This window comes from Aythya marila, assembly GCF_965140915.1.
Source record: "Aythya marila genome assembly, chromosome: 7".
NCBI lineage: Eukaryota > Metazoa > Chordata > Aves > Anseriformes > Anatidae > Aythya > Aythya marila.
In genome coordinates, this window is record NC_139048.1 from 13784759 (window position 1) to 13797772 (window position 13014).

The window sequence follows — 13014 nt, forward strand, 5'->3', positions numbered from 1 at the left end:
GGCAGGAGAATCGTGCCCTCAGCACTGGCGGCCCCCAGTTGCCTGCAATACTGTTACAGAAGCCGTCCCTTTGTAATTATAAGACTCCCTCATTATAATTACTGTTATTTATATAATTGTGGCAAGTGTTTTCAGCTCTGTCAGCAGTCTGGAAAATGCCCAGGCCGATTACAGCCAAGCATTTCAGGCGTTTCACTGCCGAGCACCCGGGCTTGAAGTACGATGACCAACAGCGTGGCTGGGACAGGCCAAGAATAGCAGCCCATGTCCTGGTGACCTGAAAGCTTTCTTTGGAAGATTTCTATGCCTTGGGACTTCAGAGGGAGGACATAAGGTTATCCTGCCTCTGTCTTTCAAGCCACACTTCTGGGAACATGGCTCATCCGGCAGCGTGGCCCAGCCCTGGGTGAGCTCATGTTCCCCTGTCACCTCCGTGGGGAAATTTGCTGGAGGACACGCTCCTGGCAGTGGGTCAGGAGGCACCACCCAGGTCAGGCGTCCCCGCAAGGAATGCAGTAATGGGCATATTCTCCGCACCGTGTTCTCTCTGATTATCTTGCCTTAAAATCTGGAGGAGATGGGGGGGTGTTTAGAGAAAATGAGGGGCAGGGCTGGCGCAGAGATGCTGGCACCATACCTGCAGCTTGAAGCTTTGCTTTGTCGGTTAAACACAGGGACAGAGAGAATGGGCTTAAGTTGCGTGTTGGCAAGGAAGGGCTGCTGCTTGTTCCTGGCTCCTTTGCATCTAAATTGGAAGAAATTCAGGATAACCCACTTAAGGTACAGAGTCGTATGTACAAGTGCAGCAAGGAAAAGAATCTGAGTGTTTTTCTGGATCACAATCTGCACAGGAATCAGTGTTATGCTTGTCATAGAGAAAGGTAAATTTTATCAGGCTCTTATAAATAGCGCTGAAGATAGAGGAGGTAATTCCTCTCTGCTCCTCCATCTGAAGTGGCTCCAGCTTTTGTGCAGACTGTAGGAAATGTAGGCAAATTGGAAAGAGATTAGACAAAATTAACAAAACTGAGAGGATTAGGAGCAGTGGCTGCCAAAGAGCGAGCCGCTCTTGTTTGCTGTGCTCCAGAGGAGATTACAGAGTGCTGGGGGGCTCTGACAAACACCCTCCTGCCTACATGCAGCCGTTCCCAAAGGGCTGCTGGTTGGTTCCTTTTTGTTTGTTTGTTTAGTGTTCTTTTTTTTTTTTTTTTTAATTTAATTTAATTTTTTTTTAGTGCTTGACACAGAAGGGGGACCTGATGGGGCTGCACATCTCTCTAGGTCATGCTGCACTGCGAAGGAGCAACAATGGCCCCCTCGGCCCAACTTTCTGCCCGTGTTTATGTCTCTGAGTGTTTTTGGTGCTGGTTTGATGCACGCAGTGATGCCACCATGTGCGGGACTCATGGCAGGTGGCATGTGGGGCTGCGTTAATAGGATTTGACTCCCCGAGGTGTGGGCACCCATCATTATCCATGTGTAGGGCACTGATTGGATACTGTGTATGGCCATGGCATGGGGGCTGTGGGGCGATTTGGGGCTGAAAACGCCCCAAATGTCCCCAAAGAGGGGCCCCTTCTGGGGGCCTCCCCTCACCCCTTGCCCTCAAGTTCCACCGTCACCCCCTCCCCGCACTACAACTCCCAGCATGCCCTCCTCCCACCGGCAGCGCACGCTCCAGCCGGCTCCCGGCGTGCCCCCCTGCGAACTGCCCTCTGGGCTTTGTAGTTCCCGTCCCCCTTCATCCCCTTGCCGGCGGCGCGGCCGGGGACTCCATTTCCCGTGGGCCCACGGGCGGCGCATGCTCCGCGCGGGCGGGCAGGGAGGGAGGGGAGGCTGAGGCGGAGGGTGAAGCGGGCGGGGGGGGGCAGCGCAGGTTCCTGTGTGCGCTGGCTGCGGCCTGGCACCGGGGCGAGGAGGAGGAGGAGGAGGAGGAGGAGGAAGGGGCGGCGGCGGCGGCGGGGCCGGGCCCGGCGCAGGACTATGGACCCGGCCGAGGCCGTGCTGCAGGAGAAGGCCCTCAAGTTCATGGTGAGGGGCTGGGGGGCACCGGGGGGGAAAGGAAGGGGGGAGGGGGGCGGCCTGAGGGGGCTGGGGGGGCCTAGGGGGGGCTGTGAAGGGGCTGGGGGGGGGAGGGGGGGTGAATTCGAGTGAGGAGGGGGCTGGGGGGGGTTGTGGGGTTGGGAGGGGGGTTTGGGGGCTCTAGGGGGGGTTTGTGGGGCTCTGGGGGGGGTTGTGGGGTTGGGAGGGGGTTTTTGGGGCTCTGGGGGGGGTTTTGGGGGTCTGGGGGGAGGTTGTGGGGTACTGGGGAGGGGTTTCTGTTTTTTTTTCTCTTGGGCTGGGTGCTCCAGGCAGCGCTGCTGTGCCGCACGCCGTCCCCCCGCAGTTTTATTTTGCCTTTCCCTGCTCTGAGAGGCCCGAAGCAGCGAGCCGCACGTTGATCTTGTTGGTAGCCACCCGGTAGCCACGCTGAGCGGCCAAGGTCTGTGAGCTGGCCGTCAGCCTTAGGGGTACCAGCATCCATGCTGCTCCTCAAACGTACCTCCTTAACTTAGATTTGAGGCCTGATACGCTTAAATTCTCCTTTAATTCATTTTTTTTTTTCTTCATTGTTGGTATTTCTAAGCCTTCTGGCTAGAAACACGAGATGTAGAAATGAAACCAGGCGGGTGCCAACTGAACCGAATGTAAACTTTGGGTGCCCCACACTGTGCTTTCCCTAAGGATGTCATTGAAACGACTGGCAACGCTTGCTAAAAGTTTGTTTCGGATTAGTGCTTCCAGTTGTACAGAATTAAAGCCAAGCTCATCAAGAAGAAGCGATTCTGTTAAACCTCACATATGCCCAGAGTGAAACTGAGGAAACGCTCGCTGCAGATTTTGGCTTTTAGTTGAGCTTCGCAACGCTTGTTTGGCTTCTGCTTTTTTAATCCTGTAGAACTTGTTTCTCCTGAGACTTCTTGACCCTTTTGCTAGCAGTCCTGAAGTCTGTCAGATTTATAGAGCTCAGCGAAGTGAGAAAATGCTATGGATACCTAAATGGGCAAGGTAGCAATTAGTAATAACAACCCACTCTCGTTTGGTGTGTGATTGGCCAAAGGAGTGCCCCAGATCCTGTTGTGCTTGTGTTTGGCCAAGCTTGGTAATTACAACCTGCATCGAGATAGCGAGTTTCGTATCCTGAAAAGTTTCTGCCTGCAACAACATTGCGAGCGTGTTACACTGTGACATCTCCTGGGCTGCTTTTTTCATCCTCTGAGCTTCAATTCCAAACCTAAGGCCTCAGTCCAGGCATTTGAGATCTTCATCAGGTACCAGGCCCTATCTCATGGGATTCCCTGTCTGTCTTGCAGCTGGCTGTGCTCCGCCCGCACAATAAAGCTCCCTGACACTAGGGAGAGACCTGAGCGTGAGAGAAAGCTGCTCTTACAGAAGCTGCATCTCTTAAGAGCTCCAGATAAAGGGAAGAATTACCAAGGATCAGGCTGCACTGGGAACTAAAAGCTAAACCAAGTTCCTTAATGTTTTATTTAAATATGCCTCGAATGCAAAATGCATGTAAAAAGTGCAATGGAAGATGGAGCTTCCTTCCGTCCCCCGTTGAACTTTTAAGGTGTAAAAAATACAGCTGAGGGAAGAGTGAGAAAGGCTTTTGTTAACACATCTCAGGCTTTTGCTTTAGTAAATATCCATCTAATCCACATCTCGTTTTAATTACGTTGATGAAGAAGGGTATTTGTCAGACTCGGTGAGGCCTTTCGTTGTTCTCCTTGCCGTACGTGGGGGTGTGGCAGGCAGGTTGCTCTGCTAAGTGAGATCCTATCAGCGGTAAATACCAGCCTGGCTCTGCTAGAAAGCCTCTTGTTGTGTCTGCCTCGCAGCAGTAATGGCAGGGGCACAATTAGCTGCGTGGAGGTAGCAGGTCTTCGCAGCTAGTGCTGAATCATTCGCGGAGAATTACCCGGCTGCGTGATGCGCTTCATGCTCTGCTTCCTCACCAGGTGGTTGCAGCTTGGGTTGAGGTGGGTTTTGCTGTCAATTACTGAGTTTGCCCTGAGAGTTTCCTGACCGCCAAGGTGCCACCCATGGCATCCTAGGGAAATATTCAAACCTCTTTTGTAGGCGTGAGGCCTATTGTCTTTCCAGTTTCTGGCTTTGTTTTTTGTTCTGGATTTGCGCTAGGCTTCATTTCATGTTGAAAACCAGCCCTGTAGGTGGTGTTATTTTTGGGGCTTCTCTAGCAAATATTACTTTTTCTGCTTAAAAATGTCAGTACCTAATTTTTGGCAGTGCCTTTGAGCATTTCTCCTGAGTCACAAGATATCAGGCAAGACAGACCTGGTGATTCAATTTTTTCTTTTAATGTCTAATGCTAATGGAAAAATGCCATGTGGAAACTTCATCCAAGTATCTATATTTGATGCCTTGAAAGTCAAACTTGACTGTGTCTTTCCTGCGTGCTTGTGTGTGTAACCTTTCTGATGAGACTAAAAGAAGGCCTTGTTCTTCCTGGCTGGTATTTGCTTGCTTACTGGCCGGTGAAGTAATATTGCTTTTAGCTAATAGCTGCTACCAGCTCTCCAGTTGTGTGTTCAGCTACAATATATGGAACAATATATGGAATATATGCTTTCAGCATTAAGTAATTATTCATTTAACTTCATTTGCCCGCTCAGTTTGCCCCTGTGTTTCAAGGAGTTATTTCTGAACCTAAACTGCTGTGTATTAGCATTATGCAATACTACGCTGCTGCTCACCAGGGATGACTGTAGCTGCTGGTGAATGAGTCTTTTCTGTCATGCGGTCCACATGCCATCTTTCAGAGCTGCTTTTGAGTGAAAGCCAGCTTACAGGTTTAAACTATGTTGTTATGAGTTATATAGTCCACTGTTCTGCAACTGCACCAAGGATTTTACTGGAGTGGGATCTGTCTCACTTCATCTCGGCGCCTTTTCACGTTCCTAAAACATTACAGAGAGAAAACTACGCTGTTCGTAAAGTACAGTGTTTAAGAGAGTGATGCACAAGATAAAAGGAGAGACAGATATGCCCATTACTTTAAAAACAAACAAAAAAACCCCGACAACATCAACAAAAACATGCCTTATAGAGCTCTTTTTTTATTCTTTCAAGAATATGGGATTTCTCTTGTCATAACCATTTAGAGAAGTGCTAGGAATGAGGTGCTCAATAAGTAACTTCCATGTTTGAATGGAGTGTTTAAAACTGTAGATACAGTATTTAAAGCCTGAGTGCAATAGGCTCAACTGAGACTTTGATTAAATGTCATATAAAGTAAACTACATATGCCTGCATAGAATAGTAGATATTTTTTCAAAGTAGCTTCAAATGGTTCTGTTAAGTGTACGAATGTTCTGATGATTATCTTTTTAATTAAAATGAGAAATCTTTGTTTAAAGTGGCATTCTTTTTTACGGCCTGTTACAGTCTCTGTAACAATCATTTCTTAAGTCTGAACGTTTTTAATTCCAGGAATCCATTTATATAAAACTATGTTTAGACTTAATTAAGGAACGATTCTTACAAAGCTTGTAAATAGCCAGGAAAAAAGGGACAGAAAATAAAACTGACATTCACACTTAACGGAATGATTGTTATAAGGTATGTAATATGCTATAAAAATACAATAAAGCCCTTTTTATAAGAGTTCATATTTTTTGTTCCTCATTTTGAAAGGTATTTAAGAAAAATATCAAGGCTCTATGAAACAACATCTGTTTTTCTTGAATGGACTAGTGACAACTTCAGCTGTGTTTAATTAGTAGTGCTGGGAGCTGTACCTGACCAGTGTGGGATCCCAGCTAGGGTGGTTTGTCAAGCAATAACCTGATATTTAATGCAGTTTCACTTTCTCGTTTTTTCTGAATGAACCGGTTTGCAATACTTCATTTAATTTCCTGGCTTGTAAATAGGAAGATGTTGATAATAGTGTTCTTCGTGAGGCTCTTTTTCCACTTCACCCATTAGTGTTTTCCTTTTATTTCTGGGCAGTGTGATTCTAGGAAATCCTGATATTGCCTTCCAGTGTCACAGAAGAAGCAAAAGCAGTGTTTTTTAAGATGCATCTCTTCTTTTTTTTGTTTGTGAAGGCCCTTAAGTTCCTTAGTTTTGGTATTACCATGCTTGCAGGAGCTTCTGATTAACTGGAGGGCAACACAGGAAGGAATAATCAGTGTAGTTGGAGGCTGAAAGGTAACAGGCTTGGAATCCCTGGTTTATTTTTTTTCTTCTCTTTTTATTCATATATATATATATATATATATATATACACACACACACATACACACACACAGAACAGGTAGACAAAAGCTTATACTTTCAAGTGGTTCCATTTGCACTGAACTCAGATGATTTATGGCATCAGTAGGGCTCAGATTTTAAAGACCTGGGACTTGTTAGCTATTGTTTTAAAACTGCTTTAAGAATCTTACCACCTTCCTAATAGCATATTTGTGTTGTGGTAACTTTGGCAGAGAATCCTGAGCACCCAAAGCAAGGCTGGCATGAAGGCAATGAGAGTAATTTGGTAAAACAGCTGGGATAGCAGAGAGTTACTTCCCAAATATGGGGTTTCAAATGCTGCTTGAGTATTGAATATATACTTAGTCGTTTTCTCCAATAGACCTGAAATAACATTTCCTTAGTTTGAGGATTTGTTGGAACTAGTATATTCTAAAGATGATGTGGATTTCTTTTTCTTCTGCCCCAAACTCTTTGTGCTGTAGGTTTTTCTGCACCTGGGTTAGGCCTTTGGTACTTCGGTAACTTTACCCTCGCTTCTCTGGTAATGTTTCAGTTCAGCCACTTTGCTCCATTAAATGTGTGCAATTAGAAAAGCAAATGGCAAATTTGCTATCGCATCACTGAAGTATTTAGTTTCATAGACTTAAAAAGCAGAATTTGTTGCACCGTGCTCTTTGCACTATTATATATACTATAAACATCAGAGAGAATAGGCTGACCTTAATATTTGCTTCTCAGACTAAATCGCCGCCTTGCAGCAGTTATTTCCCACTGAATAAAAAGTTTAATTTCACGCCCTGATTAGTACTAGTATGTGCAGGTGGATATTTATTTTATGCAGCTAAACTAATCTGCCTTGGCAAATTATTTGCCAGTCAGCAGAGCTATAATTCCTCATGAGTATTTGGTACTAAATTATCATTCTCATTAGTGAGATAAAGCAGCCTGTTCTAGCCACGGAGTTTGGTTAGGCAAAGGTTTTCCCAAATAATCCTTAGAAGATACAAAATATGGGCAGTGGCCTCAACATTCTTGATACTTTATAGTGGTTTGGGAGATGGCACGATGTAACGAGGATTTCCGAGGAAGAAAATAATTTCATTCTGTAGTTAGGTATTGTCTCCAGAGGTAAGGTAGGGAATATGCTGTGTTTGGAGAGCTGATCTTTAATGAGAGAGGAGGGGAGGAAACAAACCCAACCCAACAGAACCTGATCAGAGCATTTCCAGCGGCCAAACAAGCTCTGATCTGTGGGCAGTAAGTGAGATGAAAAGGTAAAGTTACTCAGTGCTTTCCCATTGTTTGTTTTCAGTGTGAGCACTTACTGAGCTGGGGAAAGTGATTTGAGACTAGAAATTAAATGGAAGGAGAAGCTTCATGTTCTAATCTGATTTAAAATTCACGTCAACTATAAAAACATTTAAAGTGGAGAGCAGAAAGTGTTTGCAGTGGTACAAATGCTGACTGGGTATCTTGTCAAGTGGATGTGCTCATCCACTTTCTTTTTTTTCATTTTACTCTGCCGGTAGTTGTTTGTACCATAAAACTTGCTAATGAAAAGTCCTTTTATTACAGGGAAAGTCAGTTATACCTAAAAATTACAAAATTTCACTGAGTTGAGTGATGGGATTCCACTGACTTGTCTCCCCTGCGTAAATGCATTTCGTGGCATATTCGTTCTCTGAGCGATCACTACAACAGCATTTAAGGTATGAATGACCACATGTACAACCAGCAAGCTGAGCCACTGGATTTTATTTTATAGCAGTTGTCATACTAAATTCAGCAATGCAAGTGGAATAAGCTATCCCTGTTTCCTTGTCTGTTTACATTGTGTCACCTCAAACCTCCGTGTGTGCTGCTGAGACCTGTGTAGTATTTCAGCATGCTTAGTGGCCAACTAGTGTTTCTAATACTTTGTATTTTCTTCAGTCTTCCTCATTTCCTCCTTGCTACAACTCAGGAGATGCTTAACAAGGCGTGTTATTTATATATTTCAAGTGCTTTTGCACAGAAGTGTTGCAGGAAGCAACGGCCAAAAGCACAACAGACACCAGTATGGTCAGATCATGCTCCATTTTATTGCCCAAATAGCCTAACTTTTATAGTGAACTTAACAGGGGCGGACAGTGTCTCACACAAGATTATTGGTCAAAAGCACTCAGACAAACAACTACAAGAAAACAACCCCACCTGCAAGAAAACAACCCCCTTGTGATTAGCAGTCACGTAGACCTTGTCCTTGAAGCCAGCTGCTGGTAACAATATAAATTTCTAAATTCCTCAATTGGGCGATGTGGGAACACTGTCATGGGAACTTCTCGTAGTTGCCCTGGTAGCTTGGTTTGCTCAGCTGCAGCAAGCCATGGGATCTTTGCTGTTTCAAAAAATCCCTCAACGCGGAAGGGCTGAATGCAGCATTTGTTTAGCTGTGGAAACAGCAAATGAGTTGCAGCACAGCAGAGTCCAGTGGCTGCAGCTAAATGGTAGGTGCTCAAAATATAATTAATGGGCGATCGAACATGAAGCTGTTTACTTGATGGAGATGCTGATTAGCGCTGAGAAAAACCTGGTTCCACAGCAACTGTTGGGAAATAAACATCTTGAGATTTACATTGAATGCGTCCTGTGTATTAAACAACTCTACTTTCTTTTTTTTTTTTTTTTTCTGTCTGAGTCCTTGAGGAACTCTGGTGTTGGCCACGTTACTACCCCTGCTTTGCAGAAGAGGAAACTGAAGCTCAGAAATTTGCCTGGGGTCATGACCGGGAGGAATTTGTGTAGGGTCATACGGTACCCTGATAAGAGTAGGAAGAATAAAAAGAAACCAGTTGTTCTAATAGCTACCCCTGTGCTTCTAACCATGTTTTGGTTAATTTTACAATTGGCTAACCACCTGTTAAGATAACACATTTTATCATTAAACAAAATTAATTTTTAAAATGGCTTGAAACTGTCTGTTTTTAATGGGATCTGAATATTCTTTGTTTTAATCTGCCTCATGAGGCTTGTCTTTCTTCTGGGAAGTGCACTGTTACATCATTAAAATACCATCCCCTACTGAGAGAGAAATCGGTCCCATTCACTAAATGGCGGTGCTGAAACAATGACAAGTATTTCTAAAAACTGCATTAAAATTCATTTTTTCTCCTTCATTTGCAAGTTCCGTGGTTCCATTCACCAATGGGTGCCCAGCCTGCTTGCAGCTCTGTGTGCGCAGCCCGGGTTGGTAGCTGTGATGGCAGAAGCTGCAGTGGAGGCTTCTTCTTTTAAATTCCTTCACTTTTTCACAATGGTGTGTTCGGAAACAAAAGATCATAAATTTGCTGATTTTAGTCCTCTGCACTAAGAACTGAAGACATTTGATTTAATTTTCCTTCTCCCCACTGCTGAAACAGGCTCTTTGCATCATCTTGGTGAGAGCAGCAGGAAGGAGAGGACGAGGAAGAACAGGGAAGTGTGGCGAGGGGTCTTCCCAGCCTTGCTGAGGGAAGGACAGGAGCGTTTATGGTCTGTGAGCAGGAGTCATGCAACCTCTTGGCAAAATCTACTGGAGTAACCAGTTCGGACTGGCAGAAGCAGAGAGCTTTAATGCTGGTTTCATTTTCTTCATCCCATGATAAGAAAAGAAATGTTGCAGGAACAGACTTTGAAGGGATGAATTTCTGAAGTCCAGACGTACGTTAGCAGGACAGCATGAAGCATACCTCTAACTGTAGTCTGGCTGTCAGCACCATCCTCTTTGGAAGCATCTGTAGCAAAATTGATGTGATGAAGACTGTAGAAAGGGAATTTGCTCTCCCAAATTCTAGTGAGTGCCAAATTCTGGTGTGGCTTTTTCCATCACCTGGCTTTGTGCCCACATGTGGATTCTTGCAGTTTGTAGGAGTTCTCCCTTGATCCTTGCATCTAATGACATCTTACAGTTCATAAGTTTTTTCAAATGTAGGAGGATGGACTGAATGCTCAGGAGAAAGGTGAAGGTGGGCTTTGTGTGGGTACAAAGCAGGGCTTGACTGCGTTCTGGCTGGAAAAGGAAATCTTGATGTTTCCAGGCTTGCCCCATTTGGCAGCCAAAGCAGTCTCTAGTTGCTTCAGAGAAAAATGGTCTAGTGTGGAAGTCTGTCATACAGCACAATCGCTCCCTCTCCACGCACATCATTTGTAATTTATTGTGAGAGCGATGCAGAGCAGAGCTGTGGTTATGTGGGAGTTGCTTTTAGTTTACGGATAGCTGGCCTTCAAATTCCTGTCTGATAGGAAGATGCTGTGGTTCTCCAGAGGGGTGGTTCGTTGGATCTGCTGAATGCTCTTCCTTCTTGTATGCCAGAGCTCTAAACAGAGCTGCGGAATGCAGCCAGCCGTCATTCATCTCCTGCAAATTAGAACAATGAGAAGTGGGTGTAGTCTCAAGAAGCAGGGATCAGTCTCGTTTTAGAAGATGCTTCTTGGAAGCATCTCAGCACTTTTCTGAAGAAACCTAGACAATGTTAACACCCTCCTCAAGTATGACAGAAGGTGTTTTCTGTTGCTAACAGGTTTAACAGAAAAATCTACATGCCCTCTGCATTTTTTTGTAACTTTTTTCCCTTTTTTCCTCTTTTTGACTTGAATGACTCCAGTATAGCGTATTGTTTTTGTATTTCGTCACAGCTGTTTTTATAAACAAGCAGAAATGTCCTGAGACTTTTCCACTTCCAAGAGGATGTTCATATATATCCGTATCTCATTGACCTTAACAATATGACTTCATGCAGACGCAAAACAGTACGGAGCCTGATAGTGACAGGAAAGATCTCCATGTGGTGTTGGAGCAGGTTTAGTGGAGCATGGGTTCAAATCCCCTGTATTGGCTGTACTCTGTAGTTTCTTTTGCAACCTACTCAGAGCAGTTTCTTAAATGAGTAGAATTTCCTTTGATATGGTCCAAACTGCAGCACTTGATACCTAGAATCCTCACTCTTACTTTTCAGTTTAACTTCATTCATGGCTAATTCATTCTTGTTGGTTCTTGTGTCCGTGTTCTTGAGTTTAAACAGCTCTTCTTGGTCCTCTGTGCTCATCGGGATATGTTTGTGGGGAGCGGTTGTATCCTCCTATTCTCTGAGATGGATTTTTTCTTCCTTTTGCTTTCCCTCATGGGATGTTTCGTATAGCATCTTAGCAGATCTTTGTTAAACAGCTGCAGAATTTGATTAATCTACCTGGAACAAGCGTGGTCAGAGCTATACACAGCATTCCAGAGAGAGGTTTTATGGGTTCCTTGTACTAAAGCATTCATACTAATTTATTTCTACAGGGATCTTTTCATCTTATACATCCTGTAGTAGCATTTTTTGTCTTTGTGGCTCCGTCTTACTGATGAACCATCACTGTCTAATGAATCTGAACATACCTCTAGGCCTGTTCCCCTCTTCTCAGTTGCTGAGTGCCTAGGGAATAATGGGAATAATGTTACTTTTTGATTTATATCCATCTTGTGTTAGTTGTGTTACTCAAATCTGCAAGATGCCGTGCCCTACATATTCTGATGCCTCTTAACTTTATCAGCAAATTTCATCAGTGCATTGGTAATTCTATTTTAGCGATTAATGAGAATATTTGAACGTTAATTCTAAAATTAATAATTGATCTCAACAAGGATCAAATCGTACAGTGTGGTGGTTCCCCTTTTCAAAATAACCTGTGATCCTCGACCCTCTTTAGTTTTTTATCCTCCTTACCACTCCGGTATTAATCCTAATCCTCTCCATTTTAACTAGTAACTTCCTACGTGTCATCTATCAAATGCTTAACTACTTCTAATTTGTCTGGACTTCAGTGATCTTCTTAAAGAAGAAGATTGGGTTAGTCTAGCACTAATTCTAATTTGTTCTAAATTGGGAGTAGATTTACTTCGGCCTCCCATGGCGAGTTCTTCATTTTAGCGATAGCGATCAGAACTTGGTCTTGGTAGATTTCCTTTCTTGGGAGATGGTATGTACTGTTTTACTATTATTTTTTTCTAAAGGTTGGTCAGCCAATCCATGTTTCAGACTTGTTCTGGTTAGCTTTTTACAGGTATTTATTCTGCATGAGGATGCTGCCAGAGATCACCCATTAGGTATCTTCAGTTACTTCTGCTTCATTCTTGCACCATAACCATTCCTCCAAGACAATATATTTCCTTGGTATCCATTGTTTTAAGGTAGCTTTTCCTCTAGTCAAGCCAGACAAAGAAGCTTTTGCATCTTGTGCCAGTCTTGAGGAGCTGAGAACTGTCGTGGAGCTGACCTTAGTACAGGGCATTTAGATTAGGAAAGGAGACTGAATACATCCTGGTAAATACTCCGAGCAATGCGTTATGGGCTCCAAGTTACTTAGGAGTGAATAGGTCCCATGCTGTAATTGTAGCACAGTGCTTTGTGGGGGGAATTAATGGGGACAGAATGGCCATTTCTGCAAAATGGAAGTTTTTTTGGATTATTTTATTGAATAGAAAAGAATTTGGCTGGAGTGTTGTGTATTCAGAGGACTGACTAGCTAACCAGAATGTTGTGGTTGAATACTGGATTCTGTTCTCAAAAGCGTTTCAATTTCTTTAGAAAAAAATAATTGTAATCCTCTTAAAAAAAAAAGAATTGTCTGCTTAATGGGAAATGCACGTCTCTTTGCAGGATAGTTGGCACAGGTTTCTAACCCATCTCTTCTGTATGCTTTTTTTGGTCTGCTACCTGGATTTGAGTAGAGAATCAGGAAGGTAAAAGTGCT

General features: G+C 43.9%; 1 protein-coding gene across 7 annotated transcripts in view; it reads left to right on the forward strand.

Annotated features, from left to right (window-relative positions):
• Positions 1 to 1898: 1898 nt before the first annotated feature.
• The window catches only part of BTRC (beta-transducin repeat containing E3 ubiquitin protein ligase), a 118730-nt gene continuing 107614 nt past the window's right edge, over positions 1899 to 13014 (forward strand). For 3 of the 7 annotated variants that reach the window (XR_014317913.1, XM_082764808.1, XM_082764810.1), the window contains exon 1: positions 1957 to 2031. Coding sequence is in view for 6 of the 7 variants with exons in the window: in XM_082764808.1 (XP_082620934.1) it covers positions 1984 to 2031 (48 nt within the window). In the remaining variant the exon portion in view is untranslated. Of the gene's footprint in view, positions 2032 to 13014 lie in introns of all 7 variants that reach the window. The other 4 variants (XM_082764809.1, XM_082764811.1, XM_082764812.1 and 1 more) reach the window with 3 other exon arrangements.